The sequence below is a fragment of the Dioscorea cayenensis genome, chromosome 19 (genome assembly GCF_009730915.1).
Source record: "Dioscorea cayenensis subsp. rotundata cultivar TDr96_F1 chromosome 19, TDr96_F1_v2_PseudoChromosome.rev07_lg8_w22 25.fasta, whole genome shotgun sequence".
NCBI lineage: Eukaryota > Viridiplantae > Streptophyta > Magnoliopsida > Dioscoreales > Dioscoreaceae > Dioscorea > Dioscorea cayenensis.
The window spans coordinates 23,193,111-23,213,742 of record NC_052489.1 but is presented as its reverse complement, the minus strand read 5'-3'; the positions used below and the strand labels follow the sequence as shown (position 1 = coordinate 23,213,742).

At 33.6% G+C, this 20,632-nt stretch overlaps 2 protein-coding genes across 3 annotated transcripts; both read right to left on the bottom strand.

The window, feature by feature from the left end:
- Positions 1-10,586: 10,586 nt before the first annotated feature.
- LOC120283686 (glutathione S-transferase U17-like) lies at positions 10,587-12,484 on the bottom strand. Its single transcript, XM_039290400.1, has 2 exons — positions 12,100-12,484; positions 10,587-11,049 (listed from the first exon to the last, which is right to left on the bottom strand). The coding sequence occupies exons 1-2, from the start codon at positions 12,436-12,438 to the stop codon at positions 10,663-10,665; spliced, it is 726 nt and encodes a 241-aa protein (XP_039146334.1). The 5' UTR covers positions 12,439-12,484; the 3' UTR covers positions 10,587-10,662.
- A 4,255-nt stretch (positions 12,485-16,739) lies between these two features.
- On the bottom strand, positions 16,740-19,290 carry LOC120250253 (xyloglucan galactosyltransferase XLT2-like). 2 transcript variants are annotated; one of them, XM_039259050.1, is made up of 2 exons: positions 17,455-19,290; positions 16,740-17,176 (listed from the first exon to the last, which is right to left on the bottom strand). In XM_039259050.1, the coding sequence occupies exon 1, from the start codon at positions 18,939-18,941 to the stop codon at positions 17,475-17,477; it is 1,467 nt and encodes a 488-aa protein (XP_039114984.1). In that variant the 5' UTR covers positions 18,942-19,290; the 3' UTR covers positions 16,740-17,176; positions 17,455-17,474. The 2 variants fall into 2 exon arrangements, with proteins under 2 accessions (XP_039114984.1, XP_039114983.1); XM_039259049.1 differs by having other exon boundaries at positions 16,741-17,176; positions 17,436-19,290.
- Between the last annotated feature and the right edge of the window lie 1,342 nt (positions 19,291-20,632).

Below are 20,632 nucleotides of genomic sequence, written 5' to 3'. Positions count from 1 at the left end.
AACCAGGATATTGATGACTTTAATAGCATGTCAGATTCCTTGCTTTCTTCTTCCATCAATAATAATAATAATAATAATAATAATTTTTTTTTTTGTTTTTGGATACGTACATGTTTGCATGTCAATGCTTTATGTGCATAAATATATTTATGAAGTTGTACAATCATTATCAACCATTAATGAAGTTCGTCCTATAAGTTTTTTTTATCAAACTATTGAAGTTATACAAATCAGGTTCTAATTTCAGCTTACTGAGCACACCCGCAACATCGATGATATTAAAGCCGGTTCCCATGCGAGCAACAACAATATACATAAAGCCCTCATATGATACATAGCGCGCTATCTCAATCATCTCGAATACGTGCCGGCAATGATGTTAACGAGTCCGATCCCTGGATAACCAAGTAGCATGTGCACGTGCAGAGATCATCGCACACAAACCATTCACACGGCGACAAGTGGAGGGATCTCAGGTCTTTGGCATCCTCATGCAGCACCTCCTCCTCTTCTTCGTTTCTTTGGCCTCGGACTTAAGTTTCGACAACGGGGATTAAGCCATCATCATCCTTGTCACTGTTGTTTCCGTCATCACTTGCAGAATGGTGTGCCTTGCTGATCCGCTTCATTATGAGAGGAATCACGCCTTAGACCTCGAAGCTCTTGGAAACGCCAGGCTCATGAATCTGGGTAGCCTGAGAGGACATGAAGCCACCACCAGAGAAGATGGTGGCGATACCATCATATTAGCTGAAGTATATCTCAGGAACTGGAATTTGAGACCTAGATTTGAGTGGTATAATATCATGAGAATCACGAAAGATAACATCGATCTGGGACAGTGTTAACCCCTTCTTAGTGAACTTGCAGATGAACGTTCTCATTCTCATTGACATCTTGTGCAGAAATTTTTAACCAAATTGGCGAGGTCCTTTTGTAGAGTAGCACCGGTGAAGAGATGCCCTTCCCATGATTATGCATATGACCCATGGCTACAGTTGTCGGAGGTTGCACTAAGGCGAGGTAGCGACGGGGCTTCGATTCTCTTTGGCGAACACAGAGAAATGGAGTTTACCTTTGACTGGATCATATGTTTATTGTGCACCTTGCATGATTTCGACGACGAGATGACCAATGAGAAACTGCATGACCTTGTTCTGCGTGAAGACGTCTTGTGAATTAGAGTAGTTGTTGACGAGCTCCTCGACTGCTCAAGCCACCATGGCCTAGTCCTTCATAGGCGCATCCTTGAGGATCATTGCAAAAGTGAAGCAAATGCTGGCTTAGACCATTCGGATAATACTCTCAAAGTCTGACAACAGGAATCCGACAGCTCTCAGCCTCCTTCTTCCATTTGCGACGGCGGCAGCGGCAACAGCGATGATAGTGGCAGCGGTTGCGGCGATGGTGACAGCAACAACCTTCCAACGGTAGGCAGCAACGGCAACGATAGCATCAAGCAACGGCAGCGACAGCAAGCGACGGCATCAGGCAACGACTTTCTTTTCTCTTTACATATGTGTATATATATATATATATATGAATATAGGTTTGGAGAGAAAAATAAGAACCTTCTTCTTCTTTTTCGTCTTTTTCCTTCACTCTTCTTCAATTTTCTCTTGCCGATTTCTTCCTTCTTCTTTCTGTCCTTCTTGGCGTTCGTCGTCTCCCCTACTTTTATAAACAATCTCTGGTCACCAAACGTGGTAGCGGTTGTATCATCGTGGGCGCGGTTGTGTTCCACATGGGGAACCACGACGCGCACCACACCTCAGGTTAATTTAATTAAATATATATTATATTTTTAATTTATTTATTTATTTTTCTTATTTATTATTATTATTATTTATTATTTTTATTATTATCATTATTGTAATTATTATTATTATTATTTATATCTTATTATTTATTTATTTATTTATTTAGTTTGATTTTTTTTTGTTATTATTATTATTTTAATCTATTTTATTTTATTTTATTATGGTATATATATTATTATATATTATTATATATGTATACATATATATTTAATAATACTTTTTTTTATTCGTTATTATAATAATTTTTATTATTTTTATTTTATTAGTACTGATTTATTATCATTGTCATTATGATTATACAAATATATTTTTTTTCTTTTAAATTTATTTATTTATTTTTATTGATCGTGGGGTGACCACTACCCAAGTTTCTATTTTTTAATTGTATTTTACTTTATTTTAATTTATTATATTTATATATTATTATTTTAATTTATTATATTTATTTATTTTATCTTCATTTGATTTTTTTTTATTTGATTTTTTTATTTGATTTTGATTTTTTTTAAAATTAACTCTATCTGATTTGGATTTTGTTATTATTATATTTATTTTTATTTTATTTGTATTATCTTTATCTGATTTTTTTTATTAAGATTTTTTTTTCTTTTTTATTAATATTTATATATATATATATTATTTGTATTATTTATTTTTATTATCATTATCATTAGTTTATATATATATATTATTTTTTTTAATTTGCCCTGTGATTTGTATTCATAGCTGATCTTGGGATTGAGATTGCCTCGAGATGTGTGGCCTGGGCTGATCTTTAGATTTGTGTATTTAGAATCGCCTCGAGATGTGTTCTCTCGGCTGATCCTGAGACTTGAGTATTTTAGACTGCCTTGAGATCTGTGCTCTCGGTTAGTCTTGAGATTTGGATATTTTGTATCGCCTCGAGATATGTGCTCTCGACTAATCCTGAGATTTTAGTATTTTAGACCGCCTCGAGATATGTGCTCTCGGCTGGTCTTGAGATTTGTGAATTTTGGATATTTTGGATCGCCTCAAGATTGGTGCTCTCGGCTGATCTTGAGATTTGAGTATTTTAGACCGTCTTGAGATCAGTGCTCTTGACTAGTCCTGAGATTTGTGTATTTTGAATATTTTGGATCTCCTCGAGATCAACACTCTCGGCTGGTCCAGGGGTTTGAGCATTTTAGACCGACTCGAGATCTGTGCTCTTGGCTGGTCTTAAGATTTGTGTATTTTGGATATTTTGGATCGCCTCGAGCTCGGTGCTCTCGGCTGGTCTTGAGATTTGTGTATTTTGGATATTTTGGATCGCCTCGAGATCGGTGCTCTCGGCTAATCTTGAGATTTTAGTATTTTAGACTGTCTCGAGATCTGTGCTCTCGGCTGGTCTTGATATTTGAATATTTTGTTTAAATTAGGAGATATATTTAATTTATTTATTTATTTATTTATTTATTTATTTATTATTATTATTATTATTATTTATATAAACAGATGGAAGCTTGGATGGATTGGAATTAATGAATTCTTTGATTTGGTTTGGGAGATGGAGAAGATGAGGAGAGGAAGCTTCATTCTAGAGATGGAGATGAAAAATGAGGTTTTTACTGGTTGTCATTGACTAGAATCCGGATGGATTAGAATAAATAAATTGTTGTTGTTTTTTTTTTTTCTGTTTTTCAGGTTTTTCTTACTTTTAAAAATTTATATATTTTAAAAATAGGAAATCCGGTTGAACCCGTTGAATTATGACCGAATCGTTCCACCGGTTCAATTTTTAAAACATTAAATAATAGTAAAAAAAATAAATACTTAGGTGTAGAAATGTCTCCTCTTAGGGGCCGTTTGGTTCCCATATTGGGAATGAAAAGGAATGGAGGAGTAATGAAAATGAGGAGGAGTGGAGGAGGATTGGGAATGAAAGATGTGTTTGGTTGATAAGGTATAAGAGGGTAGTTTATTGAGAAGGGGAAAATATAAAAAAAGGAAATATTGTAAAATAACCTTTATAACCTTTATAGGAATAAATAACATTATATATAACTAACATATTAAAATAAAATAATACATATTTTAAATAATAAAATATTTAAAATATTGTTTTACTTCTATTAAATATTAAATATTCCACTTTTCCAATTATTTATTATTAAAATTAATAATAAACGTAGAAAATATAATGTTAATACTTTTTAATTATATTATTTAAGTATTGTTATTTCCTTTATCATAATTAAAAATTTAAATTAAATTTTCCACTTTAACAATTATTTATTATTAAGTTCAATAACAACGTATATAAAAAATGTTAATACTATTTAATAAAATTAAGTATTGTGTTATTTTTTCGTTAACATAATTTTAATAGTGTAATGAAATATTTAAGTTCAATTGTTATTTACAATTAAATTTATTTATTTATTTCTTAAATATTTGAATCAATTGTTATTTTAAATATTAGTTAGCATTATCTCACCCTTATAATAAACAATAAATAGTAGTTAGTATTATTTTACCCATATTTTCATATAATTATTCAAAAAGTAAAAATTCTTTTAGGTAAATCAATATTAATCATGGACTAATGGTACAATATATATATTCACATTAATATCCCATTTGCTGAAGCTCTTGAACAAATGCCAAGCTATGTGAAGTTTATGAAAAAAATTCTTTCAAACAAAAGGAAGTTTAAGGACTATGAGAGAGTCACACTTACTGAAGAGTGTAGCACAATCTTGCAAAAGACGTTGCCAGCTAAACTCAAGGATCTAGGCAGTTTCACCATCTCGTGCTCAATTGGCAATGTGGTGCTTGAGAGGGCATTGTGTGATTTGGGAGCAAGTATCAATCTAATGCCCTTATCAATATTCAAGAAGCTTAACTTGGGAAAATCGCGACCTACTACAGTCATATTGTAATTAGCAGATCGTTCATTGAAGCATCCTAGAAGAGTAATTGAAGATGTTCTTATCAAGATAGATAAGTTCATATTTCCAGCTGATTTTATTGTACTTGACATAGAAGAAGACAAAGACATAGCAATTATTACTAGGAAGACCATTTTTGGCTACTGGGAGAGTGATTATTGATGTGCAAAAGGAAGAATTACGTCTTCGGGTCCAAGAGGAAGAAGTGACTTTCAACGTTTTTGATGCTATAAAATATCCTCAAGCAAGTGATTGTTGCTTTCGTATTGATGAGAAAAATCTTTTGCAATTGAATAAGTTTGATGAGTTTCGGAATGAAGCCTATAAAGATGACAAAACTTATAAAAAGTAAACAAAAGCTAGGCATGGAAAATTCAAGCTGAAGTGGTGTGGTTCATTCACAATCAATAAGATGTTACCATTTGGTGTTGCGGGAGTCACTCATAGAGAGAAAAGAACTCTCAAAATTAATGGGCAGCGGATGAAGCCATATTTTGGGTGGAGCTTTAACAAGGGCAAAAAGAAAATCATCTTCAATCCACCATGACAAAGGAGTCGTCGGGCTGAGGACGTAAACAAAGTGCTAGCTGGGAGGCAACCCATGCATTTTTAACATTTTATTTTATTTTATTTTATTATTCTTATCTTATTTTATTTTACTTTATAGTTCAACTCTCATAAGCTCCAACTTTCCAAGAACACCCACTTCTAAAGGATGACAGTGAAGAGATGAAAGTCAAGACATTCAAGGGAGTTTTTATTCTTATTTTATGCCTTTTGTTTATTTATTTATTTCTCTTTGCTCACATTGAGGGCAATGTTTTCTTCTAAGTTTGGGGGTGTGGTGGTGTTTATTAAAAAAAAAAAAAAGGTTATTTGGTTTGTGGAACAATGATGGCCTATGATAAAAATCCTAGTGACTTTCTAATCCATGAAAAACAATAGATGTGTCTCTCTTTTGACTATAGTGCTTGTGTTGCTCTATTTTTGGTTCCTTTACACTCTTAGCACACCCAGTTATGCCTACTTAGCTGTCCAAATACTTACAGATCATTTATAAAAATTAGGAGCTTACTAAAGCCTTGAAAGACCCTAGAGTTAGTTAGGTCATTTGTTTCAAAATAAAAACAAAAAACAAAAAAGAGCTACCACCTTTGATGTGTGAAGCCACTTCTAAAAAGTCGGATACTAAGTATGCTCTATTGGGAGAAAGGGCTACCGCAAAGGATGTGTGAAAGCTACTATTTTAGATATATATAAAAAAAATTGATGATGAAATGAAAAAAAAAAAAGGTGAAAAAAAATGACGAAATGCATATAAATAATCAAGTTTGGGGGTTCAATTAGAGTTTAGGTGAGTTTTTATTTTTGCATAAACCAATAAAGGTTCAAGGATAGTGAAGTAGCAAAGACTTGACACACACATGGAACCTTAAATGGAGTAAGATTTGCTCTACAGTTGAAATTGTAGACCATGCGTAAAATTTCTTTTTATGGGTTTGAAAAATCCAACTTTAAGGCCGGAGTTTCACTTAATGTTGCCGTTAATCATATTTCTTTGTTTCACGATATTTTTCTTTCTCTTTCTTTTGTTCGAAGGCGAACAAAACTCTAAATTTGGGGGTATTTGATAAGTATAATTTTCACTCAATATATAGACCTTCTTTAACTTATAATGAATTAAATTTGAATTATTTTGAACCAATTTTACTCCTAATCTTATTGTTATCGCATTGTAGGAAAGAAAGAATGATTTGAAGGAATAACATGTAAAAAGCACAAAATTGGAGAAAGAAGAGCAAAGTTTCAACAAAGAAGGAACAAGCAAAATAGAAAATTTAGCGCCTAGGCGCTAGCATGCAGCGCCTAGGCGCTACAACATTAAGAGGTGCAAAATAAAAACTATAGCGCCTAGGCGTTACCCCGATTTCAAGTTATAAAAGGGGCTAAGGTTGAGACGAAAAAGAGGAGGAGAACTTAGGAGATCAAGAGGCTGGGAGCGAAGATTTGACGCGGATTCATTGTCAGGCTTTAGTCTTTAGTTTTTCTTTGTTTATTTGATTATAAACCTTATTAATATGTCGAACTTTGCAATTATTATGTTCTAAATACTTTTTCTAGGGCTACGATATAGCCAGATTATGAAAACCTAGATTCATCTTTGTTTAATTTAATTGATGGTCGTTTCAAGACTATGTTGGATATTTTAATCTATACTTAATGCTTGTGATTGCTTGATCACCAATGGCATGATTAGTAATTTGATTTGAGATCGAGAGGTGATAATTAAATTAGGTCTTGGTTGAAATATCGTACAATCATCATAAGATAGAGATATTTATGAGGTTGTATGCATCATTATAAATTTCTCGATCTTAATGAGTTCCATAGGTTCACAGTTATCTCAAAGATGATGTTAACTTATCTAATGGAATATGCTATTGATGCTTGAGAAAGATCAATATGTAATTTAGGAAATTTTGATTACAACATAAGAAACAACATTGATTGATCGAATTAGATGATCTAGGTGGAATTAGTCTAGGTGAACTCGGAAACCCTAGAACTACTTGGCATTGATTTCTTCTCATCTAATTATCTTTCTCTAGTCGTTAAATTAGATTTTCTAAATTAAATCTCTTCAATCTCATTAATCAAGTAGAATTAGGGTTAGTAAGTTTGGTGATTAATAAACTCAATCCTTGTGGGACGATACTCTCTTATCATTATATTACTTGTTTGTGATAACGTATACTTGTGTTATAAAAATCACACCCAACAAGCCAACAAACCAACAAACTTCCTTTCATTTTCCTATCTATCAAATTTGCAACACTCACAAAAACATAAACAAATATAATTGTTAAAGTGGAAATAATACATTAATCAGTATTACAACCTAACCTACTTGGCATACTACGAAAGCAACAAATTATACACTCCAAGTTCATTAGTTTGTAAACTTGTGGACACAAACTTCAAATACACAAACTCCAACAGTTAATCTAATCAACACCAAACAAACATTCAACTGAATTATAACTTGTGCTTGGGAAAAGTTTCAGTTTTTGGTCATAGCTATTTCCAAACAAAATAGTAAAAATAATGGCATAGCCTAATATGGATTACACACTGGGTTTTTTGGGGGATGATAATTTTGATGGAAGTATGCGACAAAAGCGTAGCCTCTTGTTATCTGGCAAGTCAAACAAGATTTGTAGTTGAACGTCATCTTTAGCCAAAACTTGTAAGAGGAGCAATGCCTCATCATCAGAAAACCCATCAACCTCAAAAATTACTTGATTCAATAATCTTCTCCTTTCTGCAACTTCTGCTTGAGTAGTTTCAATGGCTTCTTCACAAGCTGCTTCACGATTTGCTTCACTTGTTAAGTCTTGTCCAAAAGTTTTGGATTATATTTTGTGTTATTCCTGACTGGTTCTCTTGCCATGCCCTACTAAGTGCACTCAAGTTTTCATTAACCATTTAAAGACCAACATTCATCCAAAATGATATTTGATTTACAGTTATAACTTGATAAATAACGGTCGTCAATTGTACACATTCCATTTTATGTATTTTTGAAAAAACAAATTAATGGAAAGTTATGATTATTTATCAAAAGATGATAGTCAATTGTGCAATTCTTTTATTTGTACATACTTGCCATGTTGCACAATGGTCCACAGAGCATGGCATAAATCTTTTTCTTACTAGTATTGTAGAAAACAACATATATGATCATCCATATATAAACAAATGAAATTGCTCAGAATTAGTCCAACATTAATAAAAATTCAAAGGACAAGCTTAACATGCAACAAGTGTTGCAAACTCAACATTACTTTTATAATACATTGAAAAAGATCAATGGCTTAGAATCTTGACGTAATTAAATGAAAGTGTAAACATTGCATTGGTAACAGCAATAACACCTCAGATTAAAGTGTAAACATTGACATAATTAAATCAAAGTGTAATTAGATCAATGACTTTTATTCAATTAAACATATTTAATCAAATCAGTCAGTGATTAAATTAACATATAATATATACGTAACAACAATAATACCTCATATGCTACTTCAAAGCAAACAAATATTGGAATTTTCAAATATGAAGAGGGTATCTCCAAAATTCTGGTTAACAGCTAACCTAGGGATAGAGAAAAAGCACAACATTCAAACCTAACATCACTGCTAAAATAAGATCTGCACATGCTGAGGAGAACTTATGAGGAATCAGTCGAATCACAGTTATTTCCCAACCTGCAATTGCTTCTCTCCGCGGTACTTTCTCTTCTCTACATTCTTGGAGATCCTGCTGGAATGCTTAGAGATCCACGGTACCTGCGATTGCTTGGAGATCCTACCGGAATGAGATCTTGCCGGAGTTGATGATGGAGTTCACCGTTCTTCTTCTGTTTTGCTGGTCAAGATCCCTAATTTTTTGATCAAAATCTAATGATTTGGTTTTTTTAAGGGGCAGTATAGTCATTTCAAGTCCAAGGAGTGATCAATTCTCCCATTTTCTCAAGGCATTTGAATCCTTGATTCGTACAATTTCATTACAATGCCATGCCTATGTCAATCCCATTGATGCACACCCAGACAAGGGTGTGCATGGATTTAGGAATGAATAACATTCCAAGGCTGGCAAACAAACAGTCCCTTAGAGTGTGACACTTAGCATTGTTTAGTCTAGCCAGCAACAACATCAGTATCACTACCAAGTAGGGGTGAGCAAAACCGGGTATCCGACCCAGTTTTTAAAACCGGATCGAGTACCCGGCCCGTTTTTTGAATCGGGAAAAGCTTGACCCGTATCCGACCCGGTTTAAACCGGGTACTAAAAATCGGGTACCCGGTTTAAACCGGATCGGATATCCGAATCCAAATTTAAGTTTCACCTACTCCACGGATTTTTTTTATATAACAACATCAATATTCATAAAAAAAAAAAAACAAATATGAGAAACTTGTAACTTATAAAGAGAATTAAAACCTTACATAATTCTCCCCACAAAAAAAGTCAAAAAAATAATAAAGAGTTTCATCAATCTTAGACATAAGAATTTGGAATTTTTTTTTTCCTTTTACTTTTAACCCTAGAAGAGTTTAAATCTATTAATATGTATATATATAAATATAACTATATAAGTAACTCTTTAAGTATTTAAACGAGGGATTTTAATTTTTTTTTTTACTTACGCCCTTGTAAAATTTTAAATTTATTAATATAAATATAATAAATTTAAATTTTATATGGTCTAAAAAGTAAAAAAGAAAAAAAAATCCAAATCCCTCATTTAAACCCTTTAATAAGATATATATATAAATTTATTATATATCTAATTATCTATCTATATATAATTATATATATAAATGAATATATTAAAAACTGGATCGGATTCGGATACCAAGTTTTTAATTTCTCCCGACCCGATCCGGTTTTCACCTTAAAAATGCAAATAGGGTACCTGGCCCTCTTTTTCGAATCGAGTAGCTAAAAAATTCGGATCAAAAAATCGGATATCGGATCGGATCATCAGGATTTTTTTTACTCACCCCTACTACCCGGGGTTGCTCTCGAGGGAGGTTTTAGGAACTGAATGCTCCTCATCGCCATAGATGAATCCCTCATTTCCTGCCACTTGGTGGCAGTAGTTGCAAATACCAACCAGGCAAATCCTCCATTTTAGATTAATTTCTGGTCTTTTTAAGGATCATCCTCTTCCGGAATGAAGCTTGAGACATATCGTTGCATTTTATAGGTATCTTTTTCTCTAATGTAAAACCTTCATAAATAAAAAATAAATAAATAAATAAAAAGAGAATCCCAAAGGCAAAAGAAAGAAAACAACTAAGTTTTATTCATTCAAATAAATTCATCTGCGACTGAAAATATCTAGATAACAATGATGCATATTATCAATTATTTTCAGCAGCTGCATTTTGAATCATCCAAGCACTAAACTTCTTGGCATGCTCAACAAGCTTATCAACATCAGGCAGCACATCCTTCACAGCAACATCCAAGCAAAAGTTTTGAGACCATGCAAACAAGAGTGGAGTCTGTTCTTGCTGGAAAAGCTTGAAACCAGAAATTTTTTCTGCAGCAAGGATCCATGTCCAGTAAGAGCCAAAGGCAATGTCTACATGACCAATTGCATCACCACCAAAGAATGGCTTCCCTTTTGAGTGCTTCTCAAGCACCTCTTCCATCAGTTTTAGCCCTGCCTTTACTTCCTCTGCTGCTTCCGCATGTGCTTCCTCTGTATCTCCACCTTTCAATATTACTACCAGTTTTGGAAACCACTGCAAAATGACAGATAGATGTCATATAAAAGCTATTTGGTTCATATGGGTTCTAAGAAGCTTTTGCCTAATCAGATTCTTGAGAATTTAACTCTGAAAATTTTGATTTCTAAGAATGTTATAACAGCATATTTGGTTTGTAAATGATTCAGTTTAAAATTTGATAGATATTTTACTCTGATATGTTTAGTAAACATAAAATTTAGATAAGAATATGACTTGTACATTACAAAACAAAATTCAGAAACTTCTCTGTTTTGCTAATAATATATATATATATGTAACACTTAAAAGATTAGGCTTTTGCCACTATTAAAAAGAGATGGCAAACCTTAAAAACTCTTTAATTTTTTTTTATAGAATCATAACATATATGCATAAATTTAACATATGCCAAGATATATCTCAAGCTATTTTCGAAATAAAACACATATTTAAACTTTTTGAGCAAATAAAAGGTGATATATGACACAAGCCATTCCGCCATGATTTTCTGGAAAATTAACAATCCAACAATTATCATGTTTATAAAATATTGCTCAATTAATATCTAGCAAACATAAACATCTTACAAGCATTTACAAGTTATCTGCAAATTTAGTAAAATTCCTCAAACTGAATACCCCATATAATGTAATTTACTAATGATGGTACATATCTTCTAACTAAACCAATATTGAGATGATCAATATGTATGTTCTAATCCATCATCTTGTTCAATTATTATAAGTACACATGATGTTCTTTAACAGTATAAAAGTCATTAGCAACAAAGCAAGAATGATGTATGCTATCTGAATAGCCAACAAGCTAGACATATGCAAGTGATAGTACATCATCTAATCAAACAATTCTCTTCTTGTTTTATTCAGGCTATTGTTAAATTATATCCTGTATACGCATTCAATAACTAACAAAATGATACATGAGAAAGTTTATTTAATATTATCCATCCATCCATGAATAAATAAAGCTAAAAACAATAATTACTCACAAACAAAATCAACATTAAACTAACCAATTTTTAAAAAAAAAAAAAAAATCATGTACCTTATCATCAATGTAGTGTGCCCAGAAGCGAGCAACAGCACGGTCATAAGGAAGAGAAGGGAGGATGGAATGAGAAACATAATCATCAGCCCAAACTTGGTCCACATACTCAACAATGATCATGGACTCACAAATGGGTCTGCCTTCATGAATCAAGACTGGCATCTTCTTGTAAACAGGGTTGGACTTGATCAGCAACTCACTCTTATTCCCAAATTGCTCTTCCAAGAACTCATACTGCACTCCTTTCAGGTTCAGTGCTATCCTGACTCTCACCACAAAAGGGCTCACTGTAAGCCCCAGCACCTTCACTTCTTCTGCTTCTCTTGATGTTGCCATTGTTTTACAAAATGTGACTTTGTTTGTGTTTGGAGAGAGAGAGGTTTTTATAGATGGAGGAGAGTTGCAATTTGCAAGGCATTGAGGTCAGCGATGAGATCATGAAACAGATGTGTTTTTATGATTTTTATCATTCAAACCTTGGAAAGCAAGCAAGTATGGAAATTTTGGTTGACTTGTTATGGAGAGTTTACCATCAAATGTAATTATTACCATAGTCGGAGCTGAAAATCAATGTTTTTAAAACCGGACCGGATAGCGAACTGGTCTCATATTTGGGTCACGGGTCAGTCGGTTCAACCGGATAACCTGTTTTGGTCGGACCGGATGACGTCATAAATAAATAATTATCTTAAATATTATATATATATATATATAATAACAAACTTTATTATATTTTTAATCATAATTATCTTAAATATTTATTTTAATATCATTATGATTTTATCAAAATGGTTGAAGATTCAAATAATTAATCTAGATAAAGCAACAAATACAATTCCCTAAACCTTTTATTTCTTAATCTATTAATCATAAATGGATGATGATAACTACATAAATTAAACAACTAATTAAATTACTAATTATGTGAGGATAAGACAAGGCATGAAAAAAATTCAAAAACAAAAACTAGAACTAAGTATGATTAATTTAATTCTCATATTTGATCATCATTACCATTAAAAATAAAAAGTATAAAAATAAAATAAATCCTAAAATGATCTATACCTCTTAAACAATTTACTAAAGTTTCTTTTTTTCATACCTCTAAACTCCAAAGTTCCAAAAAAATCCAAATAATATTTTTCGACAAATCAAGACTCAAAGAATATCATGAAATAAAGAAAAAAAGAGCCAATTCATGCCCCTAAGTCCTTTCTTAAAAAAACAAAAAAACAAAAACAAAAACAAAAGAAAAACAAAAACAAAAAAACAAAAACAAAAAAACAAAAAACAAAAAACAAAAAAACAAAACAAAAACAAAATAAAAAAATGAAAACCGGGTTCCATCCGGTTTTGGTCCGACTGACAGGTTTACCGGGTTTGGCCGGGTTTGACCGGTTCAAAATTCGGTCAACATTAATTCTAAAACCGGACTGGCTATGGGCCGGTTCCCGGTTTTTCCGGTCCGACCGGCCGGTCCGGTCCGGTTTTTAAAAACATGGTGAAAAATGTTTTTGGTTGAGTGTGAATTGTATAATAATTAATAAAAATTTATATATATATATATATATATATAAATTAATTTATTGTTTAGTTTATTAAAATCAGGATGTTTTTACAAATATTTTTGTTAAAAATATAATTTTATATATTATATAAACTAATTTGTAAAGAGCCAAAAACTAAAACATAAATTTTTCAAAAAGTATATATAATATATAAAATAATTTATAAAATTTTCAAAAAATATATATAATGTATAAAATAATTTATAAAATATCAATAGATCATATAATAATTTTTTTAAAAAAATTTATTATGTTTTAAATTATAGGTATTCATTTAATAAATTAATATTTTATAAAAAAAATTTAAAAAAAAAACCTTAAAAAAAGATATATATTTTTTACAAAATAAAAATATAAGAGAGAGAGAGTAAAAGGAGAAACTAGAGAGAGGACAGGCCCGACAGGGTGAGTAAAATATTAAAAAGAGAGGAGGGAGAGAGAGTAGAAAAAGAAAGAAAGAGAAAATGGACTTGTAGGTGACAAGGGCCGCGGACGCCCCTCTCCCCTACCACTAGTGAGGTGGGCATGGGCCGATTCAGTCGGGCATGACCCAGAACCGGTCCGAGCCTCCTCCCATAATTGGTGGGCCAGACTAAAACCTGCTGGTTTCTAGATTGACTCGCGGGATTTTATTTTTTAAAAATAAAATTATGTTTTAAATATTACAACTAATTGAAATATTAAAAATAATAAAAATAATAAAAATTGCGTTACTTGTAAACCTATGACTGTTTTTATATAAGGTTATTTTGTTGTTTTTAAAAGATTAGCTGATGTGGAACTAAAATTATATATCATAAGAGTTATTTACTATTTATATCCTTTACAAAAAGAGTAACACCACTTCTAGTTAAGTTGGTTAAAGTATTGTTGTTATTAAAGTATTCATAGGGTCCTGAGTTCAAACTTTCACCAGTACATTGTTGAATTTTTTTTTTTCCAAAAAGCAAATATAATTTTAAAAAATTCAAAATTTTAAAGCATTAATAGTTTTTAATGAATATTTTATCCTAATTTAATTTATTTTTGAAATATCTTGTTAACGAAGATAAATTAAAAAATATATATAAAAAATTACATTGGACTGAAAATTTTGTTATTAATTTAAGAAAAATTAAAATTATTTGTTTATTCATCAAGAATTTAGGGAATATTATGATTTTAAGTTAATAACATGTTTAGAAAAACACAAAATTTTAAAAATTTCACCTAACATGTACATAAAAATGTGTATAAAAGATTATAGTTTTAAATTAACGGTACGATTATATTAGTACACATCAATGACATTATATTTTTCTATTCATTTTAAATAATATTAATAACGTAGATGGGTAATACATATAAAAATAATGGATTATAGTGTTGACTAACACATAAAAATAATGGGATGTAAAGGGGTATGTATAATTAAAAAGAAAGTGAAAAATAATTTTGTATTCGTTTTAGAATATGTTTTTAGTTTTTATGTTTTATTAATTTAACAAAAAAAAAAAAGTTTGGTTGAGTGGTTAAAATGTTTGATGGGTGAATCGGAGGTCTTGGTTTGAATCTTGAGTGGTTGTAAACATGATGTTTTGATTTTTAAAATAAAAATAATAAAAAAAGGCCCAATCCGGGTGATCCGGCGTGTTCGCCTGAGTCAATTTACTGGGTTGGGATATCCCAATATGTAACCGGTCCCGCCCGCTACAGTATAGGTCGATCATGGGTTACCGGTCCACCTATTGAATCCGCTGAACCGACAAATTTGGATGAACCGGGCCAAGCCAAAAGTTGGCAGTGCCTCCCTCTACCCCCAGTGGCGGCACCGAGGTGTGGCGAGGATGGACATCCGCCACACCCTTCGCCGGAAAAAAAAAAATTGTTAGCTTATAACTTCTGAGGATTGAGTTGTGCAACAGACGAACGGTGGAGATTAAACGATTGGAGTGGGATTGAACGATCAGATTAATTATTAGGTTTTTTAATAGTTATTTAAGTCGGTTTAGAATATGAAGAAGCGTGGAGGTGTGGAAGCGAAGAATTCCCGAAACCGACTCAGCGTGGATCACATGCTTTCTTTGAACGGGTCGTCGCGAACTCATTTTAACACGTGGCCTCAAGATAGCCGATTTTGGGATTATTTTACCAAAACAACCCTGAAAAATTTCATAATTATAAATTACAAAGGTTATAGATTTTTGATCTGCGTACATGATTACAAATACACGCAAACATCCGAGAAAGTTCCATAATTTCAACGGAAAAACACATTCAACTTACACCAGACTTCTTTCATATATCTATTAGGTTCAAATTGGTTCATATATATTTTTATTTTAATTGTATTCATTTTATTGTTTAAATCTTTTGATTGTCTTTTTTTAAAAACTTAAAAAATTTAGATTTTTTTGAAAAAATTAGAAAAAATTAAATCAAAAATTTCTCACTCGACGGCTGGAAATTTTATGCCAGATTTTTTGTTGACTGGTCGAAATATTTATTCAACGGCTGAAAATTTTTTTCTGTCAACTTTTGCCACACCCTCTAATGAGTCCTGGCATCGCCACTGTCTACCCCCCATCTTCTCCCACGCCCCTGAATGTTATGTTAGTAGTGCCCAAGACTATGCCTTTATCTTCAAGCAGCTCTTATTTTCAGGACAAAAGTTAATTATTATTATTATTATTATTTAATCTTGTATATTTTGTCTAGAAGACTTGGCTATCCGTATAAATTATTTTTTAAATAAAAATAATATATGCATGTATAATTTTTACTTGTGCACTGATATGGCAAAATATATTGAAAAAAAATAGATGTTTACTTTTTCTTATTAATAGAAGAAATTGCTTCAATATACCGCCATGAAAATAAGTAGTTGCTAACATATTGTAATTATAATCATATTAACTTATATATTTTTATGAGTAAATTTTAATTTACAAATTTTATAAAAATATAGATGAATATTTTGTTTTATTTATTTATTTGGAAAATAATGAAGTGGGGAAAAATTATCTACCAGAAATTGTTTAACTGATTTTGAATAAAATAATAAATAAATAAATATTTATCATGCGGTTGCAATATTTTTTTCAATAGGTATGCAAGCAACACAAATTAAAGACCTTATTAATACTATACATCAAATACCTCAATGTAAAAAATACATCTATCTCTTGTTACACATATTTTTTTATTATTAGATTTTAACTATGTATTAATAAAGAATAGAACACTCACCCATCCATCACCATAACTTTTATCCATGCCCTTCGAACAGTCCGTGTCCTTTGAACAGTATTGTCTCTTTGTCGCCATTACTCAATTTTCACAAACATCAATCATGCAAAGTTTTGAAAATCCCGAACAAATGGCATGAGAATTTATCATTCCCATCAATAGTGTTAAAAGCTTAAGGACCCCCTTCTTTTTGTTGCCTTTCTCCAAAGTGATTCTCCACCATTCTTTCTACCATCCCAACTCCCAAGCCAAAAAGATATCATCCAAATTTCTCTCCCCTACACCATGCATTAACGCTCACAAGTCACAAGTATACATGCACTAGCAGGTAGTAGTAGTAATACAAGAAGGTATTTTACATGGCATGCATGCATGCATATATGTATATATATACATGATGCAGACCCACACCCTATAATTATATATTTTTATTAATTCTATAAATAAATGAATATGCAGTGTATATATATATATATATTATATATATCCCTCCCTATATTTAAAATATAATTAATAGCTAAAAAAAAAAAAGAATACCAAAAAAATCTCATCTCACTGTACAAGACGAGGAAACAATCAACGAACTCCCCCAATGCCCATGTCCGTCCGTTCCCTCCTTTCCCGGAACCGCCTAAGAACACCATCAACCGCTACGTCCACAGCATCCATCACCCCTTCATCAAGCCTATCTTGGCCGTAAACGATCCTCGGGATAAGCTCCACAACCTTTTCTCTCATTCTACTCACCTTCTCCTCCCCGATGCTTTCCAACACATCTCTTACGCTCACCGCGCCGGAACGCACCTCCTTTCTATCGATAAACACTGACCACTCCTCCTCACCGGGCGGTAAGTATAACTCGTACTGTAAGTAAGCGCTGCGCTTCCAGAACACGACGGGGATCGCACCGGCAATCATGCAGTCGAACATTGACCGCCGGGTGAAGCTATCGCCACGTGGCTGTAAACAAAACTTTGATTCTAGGAATAAGCTCACCGCTTCCGCGCTCCGGTTAGCGCACCGCCCGTGACTGCAATCCACCGCCTTGCAAGCCGACCCTCCCGCCGCCGCGCACTCCCTCAGGAGCAAACCCCTGAAGTCGTTCTTCATCCCCACCCTCGCCGCTCCGGCGAAGCCGAATGTTGTCCGCCGGCGACGGGAGAGGACGAATTTCTGCCATGATCGGAGATCGGTGGCGGATCGGGGATGGAATCCGGTGGGGTAGGGGATTCCGACGTCCAGCTCGTCCCAAGGGTTTCGCTCGATGAGGAGGCGCGTGACGTTCGACATCGCCGGCATGTAGATGAAGCTCCCTCCCCAGTCCTCGTTCTTGGAACGGCGGAAGTCCCAGGTGATGCGGCCGAGGACGATGAAGTGGTCGCTGCCGTTGGATCGCAAGAAGGAGGGTTGGCTTGAGATCCAGCGGAGGAGGGCGGCGCAGAGGCGGTCACGATCGCCAGAAGTAGCGTTGGGGGACCAGAGATGTTGGCCGACGGCGAGGCCGGCGTAGAAGGGGATGAAGAGAGCGGAGGCGGTGGAGGGGTCGGGGGAGCGGCAGGGGTGAGAGAGTAGGCGGCGATGGAACAGGATCTCCGAGGAGAACTGGTCGGTGTTAAACCAAGACGGGAGGAGAGGACCGGGAACAATGCCGGCGAGATCGGCGGCGGAGGGGCCGAGGCCATAGTTTGAGAGGGCGGAGCAACGGGAAGTCCAGGGGTTAAGATGATGGCAGCCGGCGATGAGATCGGAATTGAACTCCGGCGGAAGGTCGTAGACGTAGATAGTGCCGAGATCGCAGGTTGTATTGCGGGAGTTTCGGTGGTCGCCGGCATTAGTGCTAGGATGGAGACGGGTGGTAGAAATGGAACGATCAGAGAAGAGGAGGAGGAGGAGGAGCTGGACGGAGAGGACGGCTGCGACGAGGAGGACGCGGTGGCAGAGAGGAAGATGGAGATGGAGGTTAAGAGAGGGGGTGAGTTTACCGGGAAGAGAATGGTGAGGGGGATCAGCCCCGGAGGGCGGAGAATTGGACCGCGGAAGCATCGAGGTGGTGACGGGATCTCGGACCGGGGGTTTGGGGTTGGTTTTATATGGAGCGGGAGAGAAGAGGTAGGAATCGAAGTCGGTTTGTGGAACTGAATGGACACGTGTCGGTGCACCGACGGGAATTGAGGACGTGGTGGGAGATTTTAACACGTGGACGTAGATGTGGGGATCGGTAGAGCTGGAGGTGTAGTGGGGACGGTACCAGACACGCGAAGGGAAAGCTGGTGCAATCAAAGCAGGATTGAAATGTAATATTATATCAGTAACTAAGTTTAAAAATAAATAATAATAATGGAAATAAAAGTCGAAATAAAAATGGAACAAATGGTAATTAAATGGAGAATAATAAGTGTTTTATTAGAGAAAAGAGTATGTTGTTATATCTTGCTAAATTTTTTTAACAGAAACTTTGAGTTTTTATTTGAGGATTTAAATATTTTAAAAATGACTCTGTGGACTATTTTGTGGGAGTAAATTTTGCTATTGTTTCTCTTTCAATCACAAAGACCAAAAGTATTTTGGTCTTTATCTTAGAAGACCAAAAAATTTTAAAAGTAAATTTTGCTACTGTGTGGACTAAATTTTTTTTTTTTTTTATGCATTTATATCAGAAGCAGAAAAAACACAAACACAAAGTTCAAAAATATTTTATACATATATGCCAATCGCCACTACTGATGGGTCATGGAGCAATTTGTATCACAACTATTTTATTTGTTTTTATCTACCATGCTGGTATGTATTTGTTTTTTGTTTTTTTTAATAATTTTAGTGATTTATTCATTTTAATATATATATATATATATTGCCATGATTTTTACTAGGTGTATTAATAACTATCCATTTTTCACAGGATATGTAAATAATTATTTTTTTTTAAAAATGGTCAAATTTATCAAAAAAAATTATTTATTCACGGGTTCCTACTATATAATTTACAATGAGGAATGATTGTATAAACGGTAACATCATATTAGATTTTATATACATCAAAATCACATGATGTCAATAGTTTTCACATTAATTTATAATTTACAGATTTAGATAATAAAAATTTTATTTCAAAAAATAAAAAAAAATTAATTTGAAGAAGATAAAATACTACGTGATGCAACGGTTTTATTGAATCTTAATTCACCAATATATATATAGATATTCTTTCACGGCAATATCATAAATTATTTAACTAAAACAGGTTTTTTTTTCTTTTCTTTTCTTTTTTTTTTTTTGTCTGACGGTGGGGGAATTCCCATATGCACTAACATGTCTTTGTTTTGAGTTTGATTATAACTCCTAGTTCATAATTTTGAAGTCATAATCAACATTGAAGTAAAACTAGAACTACATTTGCAATAACAAATCAACTAATAAAGGATGATTGAACAACTACAAGAGTTAATAATGCACAAGAAATGGCATTGAATGAGGGGAAATCATTCACTAGATTACCAAAGTCCGGGCTAGTCCGGGCTGGTCCCAATATGGTTCCGATCCGGGAATAGTCTGGTCCGTGGAAAGCGACTCAAATTGATGATCAATAAACAGCCCGTTTTATTACAAACATGAGTCCACATGGCCTGTTCCGTCCTCGCTCATCCTTACCCATGTTCACCTACATCATTTCTCATCATCATGCCAACTTAAACACTTCTTCTGCCTTTTATTTTATCTTGCATGCTTTTATTTAT